Here is an 18,562-nt window from a genome sequence, read left to right on the forward strand (position 1 = left end):
TGGGAAGTCAGTGGCATCCCCCACCACCACCCCCGACTCTATCTCAAGCCTTGGTTCAGGTCCTTGTCACACTATGTGACTTTGAGAAACTCCCCGCTTCACGCCGCTTCTCCGTTTCTCCATCTGCACACAGAATGGTTGGCGCAGATGCCCTCCAAGAGCACTTCTGGCTCTGACATAAGCTCGCTCTCCGCCTCACACCAGCAGATGAGCAACTGCTGACTGGGTGCTGGCAGCTGAGGAGAGCCATACCTAGTGGAGCCTCGGTAACGTTCCGGGGATCCCGCATGCGAATGAGGATGTCGTCCAACATCTGGGCTCGAGTCTTCCGTTGGGCTGGGATTGGGATCCTCTGAGCCTGCCAGAAGGTAGGCAGGAGGCTTATCTCAGGCTCAGGCACAGGGTCTCCTGGCCTCACCTCATGCTATCACAGCACCAGGCAGGGAGTACTGGGGCCTCAGAGGATCCCAAGTGACAGCAACATCTGTGCCTGTGGGGGTCCTCCAGGGTCATGCACATATTCAGTAGGCTGAATGTTTACCCGCTTCTCCTTGGGGACACAGTGTTTCTGAATAGTATCCAGCTTGGGCTTGGAGGGGTGGCAGAGGAGAGGGTGCTTCAACATGTGCTGCAGGGCCTGTGCATTCTTCTGGATGCCTAGGGCAAAAGGGGGAGACAGAGACACAGCTCCTGACTCCTGCCTTCCCCAGCCTCAGAGCAGACATTGGTAAAAGGACTCAAGAGTCCCCAATATGAAAGCTCTACTCCCAGACCTCCCTCATCTTGTTCCAACTTCTGAAGTTCCATCATTCAGTTGGTAAATATGTCCCCTATGAGTACAGATCCTAATGGAAACACTGCATTAGTGTGGAGGAAAGGCCACCCCAGTGGACCCCGTTAACCTCAGGCATCACACTGTGGGGGCTGATACCCAAGAGCCGTTCCTTTAGAAGCACAGATATTCTAACACAGCAGACTGAAATAAGGGGCTCAGGGAGGGAGCTGCTTCCTTTGCCTCAAACCAACCAGGGAGGATTTGGGATGTTCATTTTTGAATTTAAGGGGGCTGAGACAAGCTCAGGAATCTGACAGTCTGGGTGTTTGTTCCTGAAGCCCTTCCTGAGGAAAGACTTCCTACCAGAGCAGCTGGGCCTACCTGGCTGGAATTTCCGAATGAGTAGTGTCTTCCCCGAGCCAGTGAAAGCCCAATAAAGGACAGGGGTCCTGACATGCAGGGCTGCAAGCCAGGACACCCTGAGGAGCCTCTGACATTTAGACAGAGGACAGCACCAGGCTGAGAAAAGAAGGCTCGGCACCAGTCCTGCTTTGGCCATGCCTTCTCTGGGCAGTGAAGAAGGCCCCGACCCTCACATACCCTTTGGCTCGATGAAGGCTGAATCCGGCTGAGCTGTCAGCAGATCCTCATAGCCATGGTACTTGCTGGGGATGGAGGTAGAGGGGAGCTTCCTCCGAGTCCTCTTCACCTCTCTGGGTGCCGTGGCTGGTCTCCTTTGGTCTTTCTCCTTCACTTGTAAATCACCCCTGTGGGTCATGTGGGAAGGCAGCTCACTCACCTGTGCCAGGAAGAAAACACACTCACTCACTCCCTGAATGCTTCCGAGCTCTGTGTTGTGCTGGGCCCGTGTGACAGGCAAGACTAAGACACAGGTGGAGGAGGAAGATAGGAAAAGAGGTGAGGACCAAACAGCTTCATAACCGCTGTTAACAGAAGGGCGAATGGTGGTTTTGGGTGATCCTAGAGGAGGCGGTAACACAGCCAGGAAGCTCGCTGGAGGAAGTAATTCCTTAGCCTGAGCTAAGTCTTAAGCCAGAAGGGGGGGTCTCCAGGCAAGGTTGAGGAAAGGGATGGACTATAGGTGACAGAAAGGATGAATGTAGCAGGCCAGGAGCAGCATGTCAAGGTGCAGAGGGAGGACACATCACAGTGCATTTAGGGGAATAGAAGGTGGGTCCAGTGGGAGAGCAATGGAGAGCGACAGACTATAGTGGTAAGCAGGGCTCAGACTACTCAGGACTTTTCAATCCCACATCAAGGGTATTTACTTTGCTTTGCATGTTCTTTGTCTTCACTCCATAGCAAGCTATGGAGGATCTGAGCCTACCCCACTGGTCTTATAAGACAGAACCTGTACTTGATGTGGGGATGTAGTTACACCCCCTGCTGAAATCTGAATAGCCCTATAACAACTTAAAAGGTTGAATTAATGATTTAAAAACTTCCCACAAGCTAGGTTCACTGGTAAATCAAACATTGAAAGAATTAACACCACACCTTCACAAACACTTCCAAGCAATTAGAAGAGAGAACACACATCAACTCATACTCTGAGGTCAGTATTACCCTTAAACCCAGACTACAGAAAGACATCGCAAGAAAATAAACCAGATGCTAGCATCACTTATTAATATCAATGCCAAAATCCTCAAAAATATACTAGCAAATCAAACTCAGCAACATGTAAAAAGGATTAAACACCATGACAAGCAGGATTTATCCCAGGTATGCAAGGGTTACTTAACGTCTGGTAATCAATTAATACAATACATTGTATCAATAGGATAAAAGATAAACACCATATGATTACTTCAATAGACTCATACAAAAACAAAATTTGTGATTAAAAAAATATTCAATAAACTAGAAATAGAAAGAAACTTCCTAAACCCAATCAAGGCCATCTACTGTCCTAATTAATGGTGAGAAATTGAATGCTTTCTCCCTAAAATCAGCAAGAAGACAAGGATATCTGCTTCTGACACTTCTACCCAACATTGAACTGGAGAAAATAGCCATGGAAATTAGGCAAAGAAAAAGTTAAAACTTTTTTTTTAAACAACATGTTGACTCAGGTGATTGTATTGCTCTGGCTGCTAGGAAGCTCAGAACTGCCTTTTGGCAATACCCATACTATGAGAGCAGGGTAGGAAGTGTATGTTTGAGTGATGGTTATCATTGGACTATTTCCTTTCCTGTCCATATTTTCCTTTCCTCTAAACTAGGTGGTTTATTTTTTTAATACTATTTGATTATAATCTTTTATGCTGAATGAATTTACACGTCCTGTGTGGAGTAAAGAAAGAGGCAGGTGAGAATGAGATATGAATGTATGGATCAATATGTACTTGAAAAGATCTGGCAGTGGGTATATTAGAGGAGCAAGACTGGAGCCAGGGAGATCAGAGAAATTTATGTAATAATAACAGAGTTTAAGGGGACCCTGACCTCTTCCAGCCTTACCCAGGTTGAGCATCCCTTCTCTGAAATGCTTGGGGCCGGAAGTGTTTTGAATTGAGGCATATTTGCGTATACACAATAACATATGTTGGGGATGTAATCTGAGTCTAAACAAAAAATTTATTAACATTTCTTAAACACCTTATATACACAGCCTGAAGGCAACTTGGTACAATATTTTAAATGATTTTATGCATGAAACGAAGTTCCACAGTATGGAATTTTACACTTGTGGTCATGTCAACACTTGAAAGTTTCAAATTTTGGACCATGATGGAGTTCAGTTTGGGGTCAGGGGTGCTCAACCTGTAATTCCCTTCCCCTACACACTCCCCTTCTGCAGCTGTGACACTGAACACTCATGCTTCCTACCCCTTCCATTCCAATCTCTCTCCTCTCTACCCTGTTCCTGCCATTCCCTCTGCCTAAAATGCCCTTGCTAACCATCTCTTCGCTTGGTAACTCCCACTCAGTGTGCACAGCTCAGCTCATTTTCCCCCCCTCCAGGAAGCCCTCCTGTCTGGGGCAGAGGCATCCCTCCTTCCTCCAGCTCCAAGCCCTGGGTCTCCCCAGGTCTCAGCACTGATCACAGGTATTGTCCCTGTCCAACTTTCCCATCAGACTGTGAACGCCTCGAGGGCAGGACCTACATCTGGGCCATCTGCCCAGGATCCAGAGGCAGCATCAAAAGTGAGAGGACTTCAAGCAGGGAAGCAGAGGTAGGGACAAAGCTCTCTAAAAACTGGACAGCAGCACTCCCCAGCCAGATCTCAGATACTGTCTGGGCCACAGGGTCTTCACATGTGGAATTGTGTCCCCACCAGTAGGCTCAGATCAATGGATCTCCCAGAGGAGGCTTGGGGCCCTGCCAACTGTGCTGCCCTCTGGTTTCCAGTCCCCCCTGTGCTTGCCCCCACTGCCCGCAGCCGTCCAGCCAGCTGAGGGCTGTGCAGGAGCCTGTGGTGCTGTTGACAATAGGCAGCTGGACACAGGCACCTGGGTCAGGAAGATGGACTCTGTGCTCTTGGTGTCCTCTTCTGACAGGTGACTTGGGCTGGGGTGGCTGGCTGCATTGCTCACGTGGGACCTCGTGTCATCACTATGCAGAGTGGAGTCAGAGCAGATGGGAGGCAGAGGCACAAAAGTCCGACAGGGCAGGTTGGGGCCTTCCAGCCCCTCCATGGCTATCTGTGCCTTCAGAGAGGTGCTACTGGCGGGGTGCAGCTCTTCCGGCAGCTCTGCCTCAGGCGTGTCCCTTGAGAGAGACTTGATTGTAGTCAGAGGTTGGTGACGGGGCACCAGAGGCTGCTTTGGCACCTTGGGGATTTGGGTTTTCACCTGCCGAGGGAGAAAGACTGGGTTGGATTTGCTCTGCAAGTGAGGAGTCTCTGCTCCTGAGTGTCGCCAGCCTCTGGCCACTACACAAGTGGCCAGAGCACGGGGTAAGGGCTCAGGGAGGTGGTGGGGGTCACACTTATTGGGCATCTGCTGCATGCCCAAAAATGTACACCTCAAAACCACCCAGGGAATAATTATCCTCATTTTATAGATCAGGAAGCTGGAACACAGAGGCGAAATGACTTGGCCAAGGTCACAGAGTGACGAGTGGCCAGCTTGGTTAATTCCAGCCTGGCTCCAGGCCTCGTGCATCCCTGCCCTCAGCAGCCTTACTCTTCAAATCAACATTTACCACCATGCCCTTGACTTTCTTCAGGGCGTCCCAGGCGGGGTTTAAGGGGTGGCCTGCATTTTCTGGAAGGTGGCAGCACCAGACCTGTGTACCTTATGTAAAGATCCAAAAGGCAAATCTATCGCAGGGCTTAGGACCAAAATAATTTCCTTCTTGTTGAACTGCTCCCTTTCATTAACCAGCAAAAGCCTGTCACCGTCCTCTCCTCCTCTGACTCCAAGCTGAGGCCCCTGTGCTCCTCCCTTCCTGTAACATGGTAGGTTGTTTACATTCTTTTTCAAAGGTATCTGGTGCACTTATATGTATACCTTTACAGTCTGAGTAGTGTGGTGGAAAGATCCCAAGCACTCAAGTCAGGAACATTGGTGCTGGAGTACAGCTCTACCCTCTGTACTTCCACTTCCTCCCATGAAGGAGAGACAGTTCCCACCCTGCCCAAATTTCAGAGTCCTCCCAAGTGGGATGATGTATGCAAGGCTACTCAACAGACAGGAGTATGATGGATGTCATTTTAATAAATTTCTCTTTAAAGAAAATATCTTGGTGCACACCTGTAATCCCAGTGACTCAGAAGACTGAGGTAGGAGGATCATAAGTTGGAGGCCAGCCTCAGCAACTTAGCAAGACCCTCAGCAACTTGGCAAGATTCTGTCTTAAAATAAAAAATTTTTAAAAAGGACTGGGGTGGGTAGGGATCTAGTTCAGCACCCTGGGTTCAATCCCTGGTGCGAAATTTTTTTTTTCTTTTTGAAAATACATAAAACCTCAATGAAGTCTAAGGCATGCAGAGTCAAAAAAAAAAAAAAAATACTCATCTCTCTCTCCTGGACTGGGGAGGAGTGTAGGATGGTGCACTCTCTATCTACTACTCCCAGCCATGGCTACAGGAAGAATGGATACTGTAATTGGTCAGAGGCTGACAGTCTCTGGGCCTGGCGTCGTGCTGGGCTGGACTGCCTGACATTAACAGCAGCTGTTCCATCTTCCACTTCTGTTCTCACTAGCACTTCTGGACTGCAGGCCTGCCCCAGCAGGTTCTCCATTTTCCCCAGACCTGCCCATGCCTAGGCCCAAGGAGATGGCCTAGCATGGTGGGGAAGACAGGTATGCCTAGGTGGTCCCCAGCCTAAGCCAGGTCTGCAGTCCAGCCTACAGGGTGTTGTCCAAAGTAATAAAGCACTGATTTGTTTCCCATTTGGCCATTGGAGTTTGTGTTTATCTAACTCTACTATTCAGAACCTTAGATGGGAGGAGAGGTCTCTGGATCCCAATACTATCTATCTATCCATTCATCTATCATCTATTAGTTATTGGTACTGGAGATTTAACCCAGGGGCACTTTACCACTGAGCCATATCCCAATCCTTTTGTTTTTATTTTGAGATAGTCTCTCACTAAGTTTCTTAGGGCCTCACTAAGTTCTCTTGCAATTCTCTTGCCTCAGCTTCCCTAGCCACTGCCAGTACTAACATTTAACGAGTAGTTTAGCGTACCTTTCTGAATCTTTCCTTACGGGCTGAATATCATGCGACAGCATGTGTACAAGTGCTCAGCAGAGTGCTGGGCTGGGTGCTCTGTAAAGTGGGGAGAGGATTGTGTACTCAGCACTCAGCTCTCTTGGATTCTTCCTCCTTCCCAGCTGGTGGATGGGCTGGGAGGTAGGAAATCCTTAGAGAAGGCAAGAGTTGGGGGAAGATTATGGAAATCCTTGGAATTTGTCTGTTTCTGACTTTAAATGCTTGCTCTTGTCCTCTCAGGACTTAGATATCTAAGACGTGGCTGGACAGAGAAAGGGTGTGGGGCAGGGCAAGGGCCAACTGTATGTAGCTTTGGGAATCAGCAAGCTAGTCCAGCTTTTGGCTGTATAAAAGCTAAAGTTCAGGAGGGAGGAGCATTTCACAGAACTTTTTGAGATTCTTCAGATGAAAGAGAGATGTGACTGACTTCATGGCACCCTAGAAGGCAAGCCTAAGAGCCCTGGCTCCACCTGCAGAGGAAGCGGCCGACCTGGACAGTGGACGTGGGCAGGAGAGGCACTCTGGTCCTGGAGCAGCTGGAGGGACGTGACCTACATGGGGATGAGTCTGGGGAGTCTATAATATGGTTTCATGTCTGTTGTTTCATCCAGTCCTCTCAGAAACTCTGGGAGGCTTCAGGTTGAGTTTGCAACTGTCGCCCAGGATCAGGTAGCTGTGGGAGGTGTCGGAGCCAGGCCCTGGGTTTTCCAACTTCAAGGCAGGTTCCTCCCCACTTCTTCTCTGGGCTTTACTTTTTCTGTAAAACTAGGGAGTCACTAACTCAATAATCTCTGAGGCTCCTGCCTACCTTTTGGGTTTTTTCTTGACTGTCTTCTCTCTCCTGATTCTATCCTATTCATCAGAGCAGGGCAGGGAGGAGGCAATCCTGTATCTAGTGGAGGGGTTCAGGCATTGGGGGGGGGGGTTCTGTTGCCAGGCAAGTCCGCAGGCATTAAAACAGGCAACGCCTCCCCTGGGGCTGGGTCCTGTCCTGGAAGACTTACCTTCCGCGTTTCCTTCCGAGGCATCAAAATGTGATGCTTAGCCTTTACTACCTTCTTTCGAATTAAGTGGATCCCCAGTCGCTCCTGGAGGAAGCTCTTTAGCAGTGGAGGGACGCCTGGTGCCATGATGGGAAAATAAGATGACTATTAGCTGGCATCTCCTGGGGACTGCCATGTGCCAGGCAGTTCAACTGCTTCATGTGTGTTAATGTAATTTACTTCATTCTCTTATCTAGGAGGTAGGTACCATATCATTACCATTCAGTAGTTAAGAAAACTGAGGCACAGAATAGTCCCAGGGTAACAGTGTGGAGCAAGGATTAGGAATGCCCAGGTGTCACTCCAGGCCCAAGACCGCATGTCTCCAGCTGACACATCTTGGACAGTGGTGTCCCCTATGACACAGCACTGCTGCATTCAGTGTTCTGTGGGAGGGGAGAGCACTGCGGTTTGGCCCACTCCCCTCCCTAGAAGGGAAGTAGGAAATGAGGCCACACAGACCTGCTCTGCAAAGCAGGGTGTAGCTTAGAGAGCTAATGCAGGGCTGGGGATCTTCCAGTATTGGATTCCCAACTCTTTCTTGCTGTGTGACTCTGGGCAGATCATGAACCTTCCTAGGCTTCAGTTTCCACCAAAGTCCATGGGGACAATAATGACAGCATCACACAGTTGCTGGATATGCCAGTAGACAGCAGCATAGCTATGTATTTTCTCCATTTCCAAACACACTGGGAATCTCCTCCACCCCAACAATGAGCAGAGCCCGGGCCTGGCCTCCACTGCTCCTTAACACTGAGTTGGGGGCAAGTGTGCAGGCCTCATACCTCGTGTGTGGGCCACCAGAGGGTTGTTATGAAAGATGAGCTCACAGAGAGATGGAAAGAGAGCTACTGGCAGAATGGCATCCTCCCTTGCGATCTGTAACAAATGCAGGAGAGACCATTAGGTGGACAGGCTCCTCACCTCCACCCAGGGATACAGGGGATAGGCCCTGCTTTGCAGGGACAGAAGGGGGCGGAGTCAGGAGGAGACACTGCTGTGCTTGGACCTCACTCTGGGAAGTGCCTGTCCTTGCACTATCAGCCGCTCATGCTCAGAACACCTTGCCCTTCGTCTCAAAGTTCCACCATCCCTGTTTCATGTTTGAGAGTTATGAATGTTCCCTCTTCAACATACTAGATATGTAGCCCATGACAAGTCTTAGGGATGACAGTGACAAATAATAAGAACACACACAGAGTACTTGTCTCACAGAGTCCAGAAGGACGAGGGCACTGACTTTGATTTCAGTATACAACCTGACATTTCACCTTCCGCAAGGCAGACCTCCACCCCCCACCCCCCACCCCACCCAGCCTGTCAATAGCATTCCCAAGGGCTTCTTTCCTGAGGCCAGTCCTAGGCACTGCTCTGGGGAGGGCAGAGGGCAGGCTGTCAGGGAATCTACCCAAACTAAGAGATAAGCAGAGCCAGTATGAGGGACATCTCATGGCTGTCTGGGGCCCAGAGGTTGCTCTACTCCTAAGAAGGTTCTTTTTGGCCAAACCAGCCTTGAAGACAAAAATTACACACTCCTTTTTGAGCAGAGTGACTGGAACACTTGGGGACTACCTCAGGGAAGCTATCTACCAGCAGTAGGGAGCAGTAACGGGGCCATGGATATCAGAGGGGCCAGGAGTGGAGCAGTGGCTTCTCAGGCCCCTGGACATACTGCAAGGTGCTGGGTGGGGTGCAGGGCCCATCGAAGGTACTAAGGTTCCAAGGGCAGGAAAGAGAGCACGCCTGAGCTGGACTCCTCCGGAGCCTCACTGGATGACCCTGAATTTCCACGGGGCAATTAACTTATTTGTTCATGTTCATTTTTATTCATTCAACCAACATATATTTACTGAATACTTACTGTGTGCCAAGCACTGTTCTGGTAGTGAGTGAGACAGCAAGGAAGCCTGTCGTCAAAGAGCGCTGTGTACTGAGAAACCAGTGCGGGAGGAACAATAACACAAAGGAGAGTGGCCTGACTACTGTGATGGTGCCGCAAAAGAAAGGGGCACGAAGTGCTAGGGCCATTCGACCCAGCCAGAGGGTAAGATAAGGTGACCCTGAGATCTGAAGGAGGGCCGGAGGTCACTAGTGAGTGCAGTGGAGGATGGAGTGCGTCACGGAGACACGTCTGCATCAAGACCATTTTTGGGCCCCCAGCCCACAGCTAGCTTCTGGTGCCCCTCCGTGTGGTCATGTGACTCAACTGTGGTCAGTGCAATGTGGGCACAAGTCAGGCACAGCCCACACCCAAACCTCCCGCAGAGCCTCCGCTTTCTCACCACACTCCCACCACCGACCATCTACCCACCAGATACTCAGGACCAGGAAGGGGACTCTTAAGACCCCACATGATGACACAGCCATGGCCAGAGGGACTTGGGTCTCTGGATAATCATATGGAAGGCCACAACCTGCCAACCAGGATTATCCACAGTGGACTTTGTAAAGGCAAGAGATAAACTTTTATTGCGTTACATGATGGAGATGTTAAGTCTGTTGCATCAGATAGTGTTACTCTAACACAGGCAGGAAGAATGGCATGTGGGAGGCCCGCATCCGGCTGAGGAATTGAAAGAAGGCTATTGCGACTAAAGGCAGAGAGGAAGCAGGTTCTGGGTATGAGCTGAGATGCAAGGAGAGCCAAACTAAGGATCAGAGACTTTAACACTCTCCTCAGCACAGAAGATCTGAGCCACACCAGCCACCCCTCGACTGACATTTACCAATGTTTTCCCCTCACACTGCACAAGACACAGTTTTTCTAAATGCATATGGGACAGTCACCATAAAGAGGAACACAAAGCAATTTAAATAGATGTCAAAAGAAAGAAATCTTACAGATTATGTTATCTGACTGCAAGAGAATTAAATCAAAGAAATCAACAAATCTAAGATGTTGAAATTACACAACTGACTTCTAAACAACACATAGGTCAAAGACAAAATCACAAGAAAAACCTGAAAATATTTTAATTAAATTAAAATAAAAACATGGACCAGGCATGTACCTGAGTGATAGAGCATGTGATTAGCATGTACGAGGTCCTGAATCTTGATTTCCAGTACCCCCAAATAAATGAATAAGTGGAATTTTACAGAAAAACAAATAGGCTATGAATATTGGGAAAATACAGGAAAAATTTGTGACATCTGTCCCAGCGATTTATATCTGCTGTTCCTACCCTCTTCACTTGACTATACTTATTGATTCAGATCTTAGCTCAAACACCATTTTTCCTTGAGAAAATTCTCTGATGCCAAATATGAGGTTGCCCTCCCTCATCATATGACTGGGAATTTCTTTATAACACTAAGCATGTTTATGTTGATGATTATAATGACTGACTGTCCAGTACCCATCTTCCCCTCAGTTGATAAGCTCCAAAAGATCAGAGGTCAAGACTTTGTTTTCACAGCTGTATCCCTAATGCCTAGCTCAGGGCCTGGCACTTGGGAAGCGCTAAGTACATATCCATGACTGGATAGAGGGATTCCTGCCCTGGCTGCACTCTGTCTATTTTCCCCACCTTGAGAATTCCTGGGAATTGAAGGACTGTGGAATTGAAGGAATCAGGGAATGGAAGGATTCGTCTTCAGGCCATAATGCTCTCCATCCCACCTCCCATCTGTGCCCCTAAGGAAGCAGGTAGAGAAACAGAGAGTCACCTTGTTGTAGGCCAGGCTAAGGTACCTCAGCTCCGGGAAGGGTGGGGCCAGTGTCTGGTTCCTGGCCTTCAGTGACTTCACTGGAAGAATCTCGAATATGGGTGGAAGTGAACATACCTTGGTTGTCTTAGAAGAAAAAAAAAAAGTCAAGGTCAAAGTGCCCTAATGATAAGGAGGTAGAGGCTGCCAATGGCCAAAGACCTTCCTATTGAGTGAGGTAAAAAGAACAACCTTCCTAGAGAGGCTTGGCCATAGACACATCTAGGGTCACAAGGGCAGATGTCACCAAGGGCCTAGAATTCTGGCTCTGAGTTCTCTGAGATCACACGTGGAAAACTCTCAACACCCAGTTCAGAGTTCTCTGGGGCCACAGGACACTAGCGAACCCCTGCAGACCTCATCAGCACTCTGCCTCATACCCACCCTCTGACGACAGCAGTTGATCCTGAATTGGCCTTTCTATGCAGCTGGGCTCATATTTTGGAGAAGCCCCTTGCATTGTTAAGGGACCTTTTTCTTATTAGAGAGAGGGAGAGCAGGAGTGAGCAGCCTTGACACCTGTCTGACAGGCCAGTCCCAACCCCCAGTGGAGGTTCTTCATTCAAGGATGAAACAACAGTTAAATCCTAAATGACTTGAGTCAGGCCTTAGGGTCTGAATGTGGCCTGGTCCATCTGAGTCACCTGAGGGCATGGTCTCTCATACAACTCAGATTGCCTCAGGGCCAACATATTTATTTGATAAGCAGAAAAATGAAACTGCTAGATTAATCATGCCTACTAACTCAGTTCATTCACTGATGCCCTGAATTACATGAGACCAAAAGACATTACAGGATAAGGTTACGAGGAACTAAATACTGATGGTAAGGTTAGGAGGAACTAAATACTGTCCTGAGCTCCATTAACCACTATATAATCTTGGGCAAATTTTCAATTTTCATTTGTTCATTCAATAAGTGTTTGTGGGACAAATATTTTTCTGTCCTTCTGAGTCAATTTGTGAAGCCATACAATTGAGATATCAGTCATGGGCTAAAGAGTAAAGTTAATGATATTGTTTGGAAATGTACATGACTCCCCTGACCAGGTGATCCCAACATGAAGCCCTGAGAGAGCGACTGTGGTGACAGTCTGCTCATGTGAGAGTGGCTGCCTCCCTGCGCCCTTCTGCAAGGCTGTTTCCTCTCCCTGGTCCTTTTGAGTGTGTTATGCCCTGCCTTTCCCCAGCATTCTCAATTCTTAATTCTTAATTCTTAAAAAGTTAATAAGATGTTAACTGGTAAATAATCTTTCTTTAAATTTACAGAACCCAGAACATCTGGTGACCTTTGTCACCCCCTCCTTAATCTTTACTTGTATACATCAACTAACACAAAGCATGCAAATTACTGTGAGGTTTAACTTGCAGGAAAATAATATATCTGTTTTAAGAAAATATAGGAACTGGCCCCTAGACTCTGAGGTCCACTGTGACGTTCTGACTAATGGAAAAAATAAAATGGCCCTGAGGATGAAGACCCTGCTCAGCACACAGCCTTCTGCCCCCTGTCTCCCTGGATCTCATTTCCCTCCCTGTAAAAGCCCTTTGTGCCCAGAGTTCCTCGGGATGGAGCTTTGAGGATGACACCCCTCCCAATCTTCCGAGGTGCCAGCCACTGAAAAAACCTGATTCCTTCCTACCAACTCTTCTCTCCTGAATATTGGCCTTCAAGTGGCAAGCAGCCCAGACCTGAATCTAGTAATAAGGCAGGCAGCTCCATGCGACTCCCTGCTTAGAGGGAACTGGGTGAGCTGAAGGTGGGCAAGTCCGACTAGAGCACAGAAAAAGAAAAGCCGGAGTGTCCCGACATGAGGGCATGACTGGCCTCCCGAGGACAGAGAGGGCCCTGTCCTGGGCCTCTCTGATGCAACCATCTAACTCATCCTCCAGATTCTCAGATCCAGACAGCTAGGATCTAATCACTGAACAATCCTACCAATTTTCATTTTCCATGGGAGACAGTTCAGCATTCACAAGCCCCTCATCCCCAGATGCGTGACCTTTTTGCAGTGTGGTTTTGCTGCTCCTCTCATTCAAAGGGGAATCCATATCTCTACCCCCTTGACTGGTGACTATATATAAATAATTTGTCTGATCTTTGTGACAGGTTCCTGGGACATAGTTTCTAGAACCTTTGGAATTTCCTAAGTGACAGGAATGCCTCTGTTACTTATCACACCAGAATTTGATGAGATGACTCAGGATGGGGGCTAACCAGTCCTGAAAGAACAACCTGCAAGGAAAACGGGGCTGGAGGTTGAGTTCAAGCATGAAGTCAACAGGCCCCACAAGGTCGGTCCCCCCGCCCCCGCCTCCCATCTCATCCCATGCTACCTCGCCCTCATCAGTGTATCTCAACCACACTGACCTTCTTTCTGACTTTGCAACATGCAAGCTCTTTCTAGCCTCAGAGTTATTAGAGTCCATTCTGAGCAGAAAGCTAACCAGCTGTCTTAGAAGAGAGAAATATACATATATAAATAAAAGCCCTGGCTCAGGCTTAGGTGCCCTTCCTGGTTGGTGAGCACATCCATGTGCTGGGAGGGTGAGGTGTCCTGATTCCATGGGAGAGAGTGTAGAAGCTCTGTATTTTTGCCCTTCTAAATCTCACTTCATGTGTCTTTTTATTTAGCTCATCTGTGGACAGCTTGGGGACCCCCAGATTTGTGGCTGGTATGTAAAGTGAGAGCAGTTACTAATTCTGTACTAATTCTGATACAGTCAGTGTCAGAATTGTATTGTATGCAATCTTATTATATTGCCAAGAGAACGTGGTAAAGTGACATTCTTTGAATTTCAGAATCTTGAAATTTTCTTGTGCACTCCTGAAACCCAGTTGCCACCATGCTATAAGGAAAAGACCACATGGAAAGGCCAAGCCACGTCATCTGTCCACCTGAATGAGTCCAGCTCCCCGCTAAGCTGCCTGCTGAATGTAGCTGCATGAATGAGCTGGTGAAACCAGTAAAACCACCCAACTCACTTAGATAATTGTGAGAAATAATAAGTGCCTTCAAATTGATTGTTTGAAGTCAGTAATTTTGGGTATCTTATGCAGCAACAGTTAATATTTCTATTCTAGAAACTGGTACAATCTCTCACATACTTTTTTTTTAATCTGTGTGAGGAGGCAGTGTACTGAGCTGCCTCTCAAGGAACTAGCTGGGTAAATGTAGAGTTGTACTTCTTATTTTAAGTGAACAAATCAATATTTAGTTTATATACATGAGTCTCCATGAGCTTGGTCTGTGAACATCTGCCCTGAAAGAAAATCCAATTTTCTGTGCTGACAAAAATCAAGCATCCAAGCCTTTGACAATAAGGATTGGATCCGGGTAGTGGTATATTTGGTAAGAACTTTTCCAGCTCTTGGAGATTCTTGTTAGAGACCTTCTGGGCTTCATGCTGGTGGCAGCCGCACTTCAGCAAGCTTTGTCACTTGAAGCAGCCACTGTTAATATGTTATGCTGAATGGCATCTGAGGACAGCGAAAGCTAGACTGTGGGCCCACAAGGTCAGGGCCTATCTGCTCAGCTCACTACTGCCCTTCTAGGGGCCAGCACGGTGCCTCGTACCTAATAGGTACCCAGCACACATCTGTTCAACGAATGGCCTATAGAAGTGCCTCTCAGGAACCAAAAAACATTTTTTTTCATTTCCTTTTATTTTTTTAACATTTTTTTCCTATTAAAAGTAATGTTCCTCGCCTAGGGATGTAGCTCAGTGGAGGAGTGCTTACTTAGCATATGTGAGACTGTAATTAAATAAATAGAAATGTTGTTCTAACTCAAGTATGCAAATATAAATTAGGCAGTTCCTACCTCTGAGGTTGAAAATCCTGGGTAAGATGAGAACACAACCTCTGAAACAAAAGAGAAATAGAATGAAGGTTGGTAAGAGCACAGACTGACTCCCAGAGAGGCCAGGGTCTGCATCTGCCCCCCACTACATCAGCAGGATAACCTCTAGACCAGTTCCAGTGCTAAATGGGAAAAGGAAAAGCTGTGATATCCATCAGGAAATAAGTCCCCTTGCACTAGGACTTCACCAGGCCTGGGAGGCCCCACAAGGTCGTTCCCCGCCCTGCCTCCCATCTCATACCATTCTACCTTGCCCTCATCACTGTATCTCAACCACACTGACCTTCTTTCTGACTTTGCAACATGTAAGCTCTTTCTAGCCTCAGAGCTATTAGAGTCCACACTGAGCAAAAAGCTAACCAGCTGTTTTAGAAGAGAGAAATATATATGTATAAAAATCCTGGCAAAGCATTTGAAAATACTCTTTGTCATTTTAGTAGAAATAGAATGTGTTAAGTCAGTGAATTCAGGAGAGATAGCCAGCACAGTCAGCCGCATAGGCCAAAAGAAGAGGATGTGGAAAGATTTATTTCTTAGGACCATCTGACTAAGATGTGCCAATAAATAGCTGAGTTCACCCTAACAAATAATCACTGAGACTGGGTCCTGTGTAGATGTCACTTGCCTTCACCCTGGTGAAGGGGACCCCTTCCCCACATTAATGATATTATAATGAGAAAGGTCACATATAAATAAATAGTAAGAAGTAAAACAAAGCCCACCATAGATGAGGGTCTGTGAGCCATGTGGGAAAGGTCTGTACAATGAACAAAGTTGAGAGTTTGTAGGTGGATGGGCCATGGTGGCAAGTGTGGGTCCTGAGCAATAATCCCTTGATAAACAGAGAGCACCTCCTTCTAGAAAGGTGGGCTACACCATGCCTACATGCAAGCCTGCCCTTCCACAATCGTCAAGAGTGACTCTGGATGTCAGAACCTGCATTCTAAGCTTCTGATTGGGGATTCTTATGTGAAAAAAGGAACAATCAAGAATCTCCAAATATTTCATGAAAATTTACCTTGAGAACAAAGTCATGAAATATAGATGAAATTAGCACTGGAAAAAAAACAACAGATAGTTTAACAAAAAGAGTAAAAACTTTAAAATAGAATAATCAGCATCCTCTGAGAAATTTGAAAAGCTATTTCATTTCTAAGATAAAAGTAGGTTGTTGTGGAAGTGAATCTACTAACACTTTCATAAATTTAAAATATGGTAATGCAATAAAGGACTGAATAAATATGCTGGATACAAGAACAGACCCAGCTAAAGAGCTAATTCACAAAGTCAAAGATGGACCTGAGGACTCTCTCAGAATACAGTACAAAATGCAAAGAAATTCAAGCATGAGAGAAAAGAGTAGCTGATGATAGGCCAAAGGAATTCAAGAGAATTTCAGAGGAAGACCATATAGAGAATATCAAGAGGGAAATAAAAAGATTTTCTCCAAGATGAAGGAAACCACACATTTTTTTTCTGTTTTTCCCCCCACATTATTTTATTGGTGCATGATATGATTTGTTCTACATATTCATACATGCACACAATATAACAATATAATTTGGACACTATCATTCCCCAGCACTTCCCCTCTCCCTCCCCATTTCCTGCCCCTGGTCCTTTTCCTCTACTGATCTCCCCTTAATTTCCTCTCCAGCTCCCACATATGAAAAAAAAAATAGGACCCTTTACCTTCTGAGTTTGACTTATTTCACTAAACATATGGTCTATAGTTCCAATCATTTTTCTGCAAAGGATATAATTTCATTTTTGAGAATTCTTTCAAAGATGTGTGGTTTCACTATGAAAATCCATATGGAGATTCCTCACAAGACTAGGCACGGAACCGGGCATGGTGGTGCATGCCCATAATCCCAGCGGCTCGGGAGGCTGAGAATGGAGAATTAAGTGTTCAAAGCCAGCCTCAGCAATGGATATCCAACTCACTAAGCAATTCAGTGAGACCCTGTCTCTAAATAAAATACAAAATAGGGCTGGGGATGTGGCTCAATGGTTGAGTCCCCTGATTTCAATCCCCAGTACTAAAAAAAAAAAAAAAAGGACTAGGCATGAAAACACCATATGACCCAACTGTACCACTCCTCAGTATTTGTCCTAAAGAATTAAAGTCAGCATACTGTAGTGACACAGGCATACTCATGTCTGTAATAGCAGCACAATTCACAACAGCCCAACTATGAAACCAGCCTAGGTGTCCATCAACAGATGAATAGATAAGTGTAGTATATATACACAATGGAGTTTTATTCAGCCATAAAGACTCAACTTTGCACCTAAGTTATACACACAATAAAGAATCTAACAAAGAGGAAGCTTTGAGATACAAACAGTGGGGTAAGAAAGAAGTAAAACTAACAGTTCAATATCTCAACTAAAGAATAGTTGATATATAATTAAAAAATCAAAACCAATCTAAATTATTATTAGAGTTTATTACATTATGGGAAGTAACAGGGGTGGGGTTTAGCAGAAAAAAGCACATTAAGATTTTCTTCTTATTAAAGGGAAGACTTACTTTTGGTTGATTCTAGTTATTGACAGACAAAGGTGAGTTTGAATATATAAATAGGATCTTAGGATAACCACTAAAAATACAGAAATGAAATGTATTACCTTTAACAATTTGAGGAAAAATGGAACTAAAAGAAGAGTTAATGCTCACAAAAAGGCACAAAAGAAGAAAAAAACTTAGATACATAGAAACATATACTAAAGACCAATAGAATCAGATTTGGTGTGAACACCTGTAATTCCAGCAATTTGGAAGACTGAGGCAGGAAGATTGCAAGTTCAAGGTCAGCCTGGGCAATGTAGACAGACCCTTCTCAAAAAAAAAAAAAAAGAGGGTGGGGGCGCTGGGAACATAGCTTAATGGTAAAGTACCCCTGAGTGTGCAATGCCATATTGTTTTTGAGATACATTAACATAGGTATTCATATCAAATAAAAAGCCAAGTCAAGGCCAAAAAAGATAAGGTATGATGTTTTACAGTGATTAAAAGGCACAATCTACTGAGATAAAAGCTGCAAACCTAATAACAGATAACTAACTTCATGGTAAAAAATGCCAGAAATGCAAAAAGAGATTGACAATCCATATTAGTGGTGAGAAACTTTATTTATTTATTTATTTAGGTACTGGGGATTGAACTCAGGAGCTCACTGAGCCACATCCCCTGCCCCCTTCCCATTTTTTGGGACTGGGGAGTGAATCCAGGGGTGCTTAGCCACTGAGCCATATCCCCGGCCCTTTTTTGTATTTTATTTAGAGACAGGATCTCACCGAGTTGTTTAGGGCCTCACTAAATTGCCGAGGCTGACTTTGAATTCTCCATCCTCCTGCCTCAGCCTCTCAAGCTGCTGGGATTACAGGCATGTACTACCATGTCCGGCATCCCCAGCCCTTTAAAAAATATTTTTTATTTTGAGACAGGATCTTGTTGAGGCTGGCTCTGAACTTGTAAT

At 46.1% G+C, this 18,562-nt stretch overlaps 1 protein-coding gene across 1 annotated transcript in view; it reads right to left on the minus strand.

Moving 5' to 3' along the window:
• The window catches only part of Xrra1 (X-ray radiation resistance associated 1), a 62,636-nt gene that overhangs the window by 626 nt on the left and 43,448 nt on the right, over window positions 1-18,562 (minus strand). Inside the window, exons 10-17 of the mRNA XM_027942746.2 lie at window positions 15,039-15,079; window positions 11,176-11,301; window positions 8,292-8,385; window positions 7,468-7,583; window positions 4,253-4,594; window positions 1,376-1,574; window positions 542-657; window positions 253-358 (exon numbers count right to left, since the gene is read on the minus strand). Of these exons, the coding sequence (XP_027798547.2) occupies window positions 253-358; window positions 542-657; window positions 1,376-1,574; window positions 4,253-4,594; window positions 7,468-7,583; window positions 8,292-8,385; window positions 11,176-11,301; window positions 15,039-15,079 (1,140 nt within the window). The remainder of the gene's footprint in view (window positions 1-252; window positions 359-541; window positions 658-1,375; window positions 1,575-4,252; window positions 4,595-7,467; window positions 7,584-8,291; window positions 8,386-11,175; window positions 11,302-15,038; window positions 15,080-18,562) is intronic.

The sequence above is a fragment of the Marmota flaviventris genome, chromosome 9 (assembly GCF_047511675.1).
Source record: "Marmota flaviventris isolate mMarFla1 chromosome 9, mMarFla1.hap1, whole genome shotgun sequence".
NCBI lineage: Eukaryota > Metazoa > Chordata > Mammalia > Rodentia > Sciuridae > Marmota > Marmota flaviventris.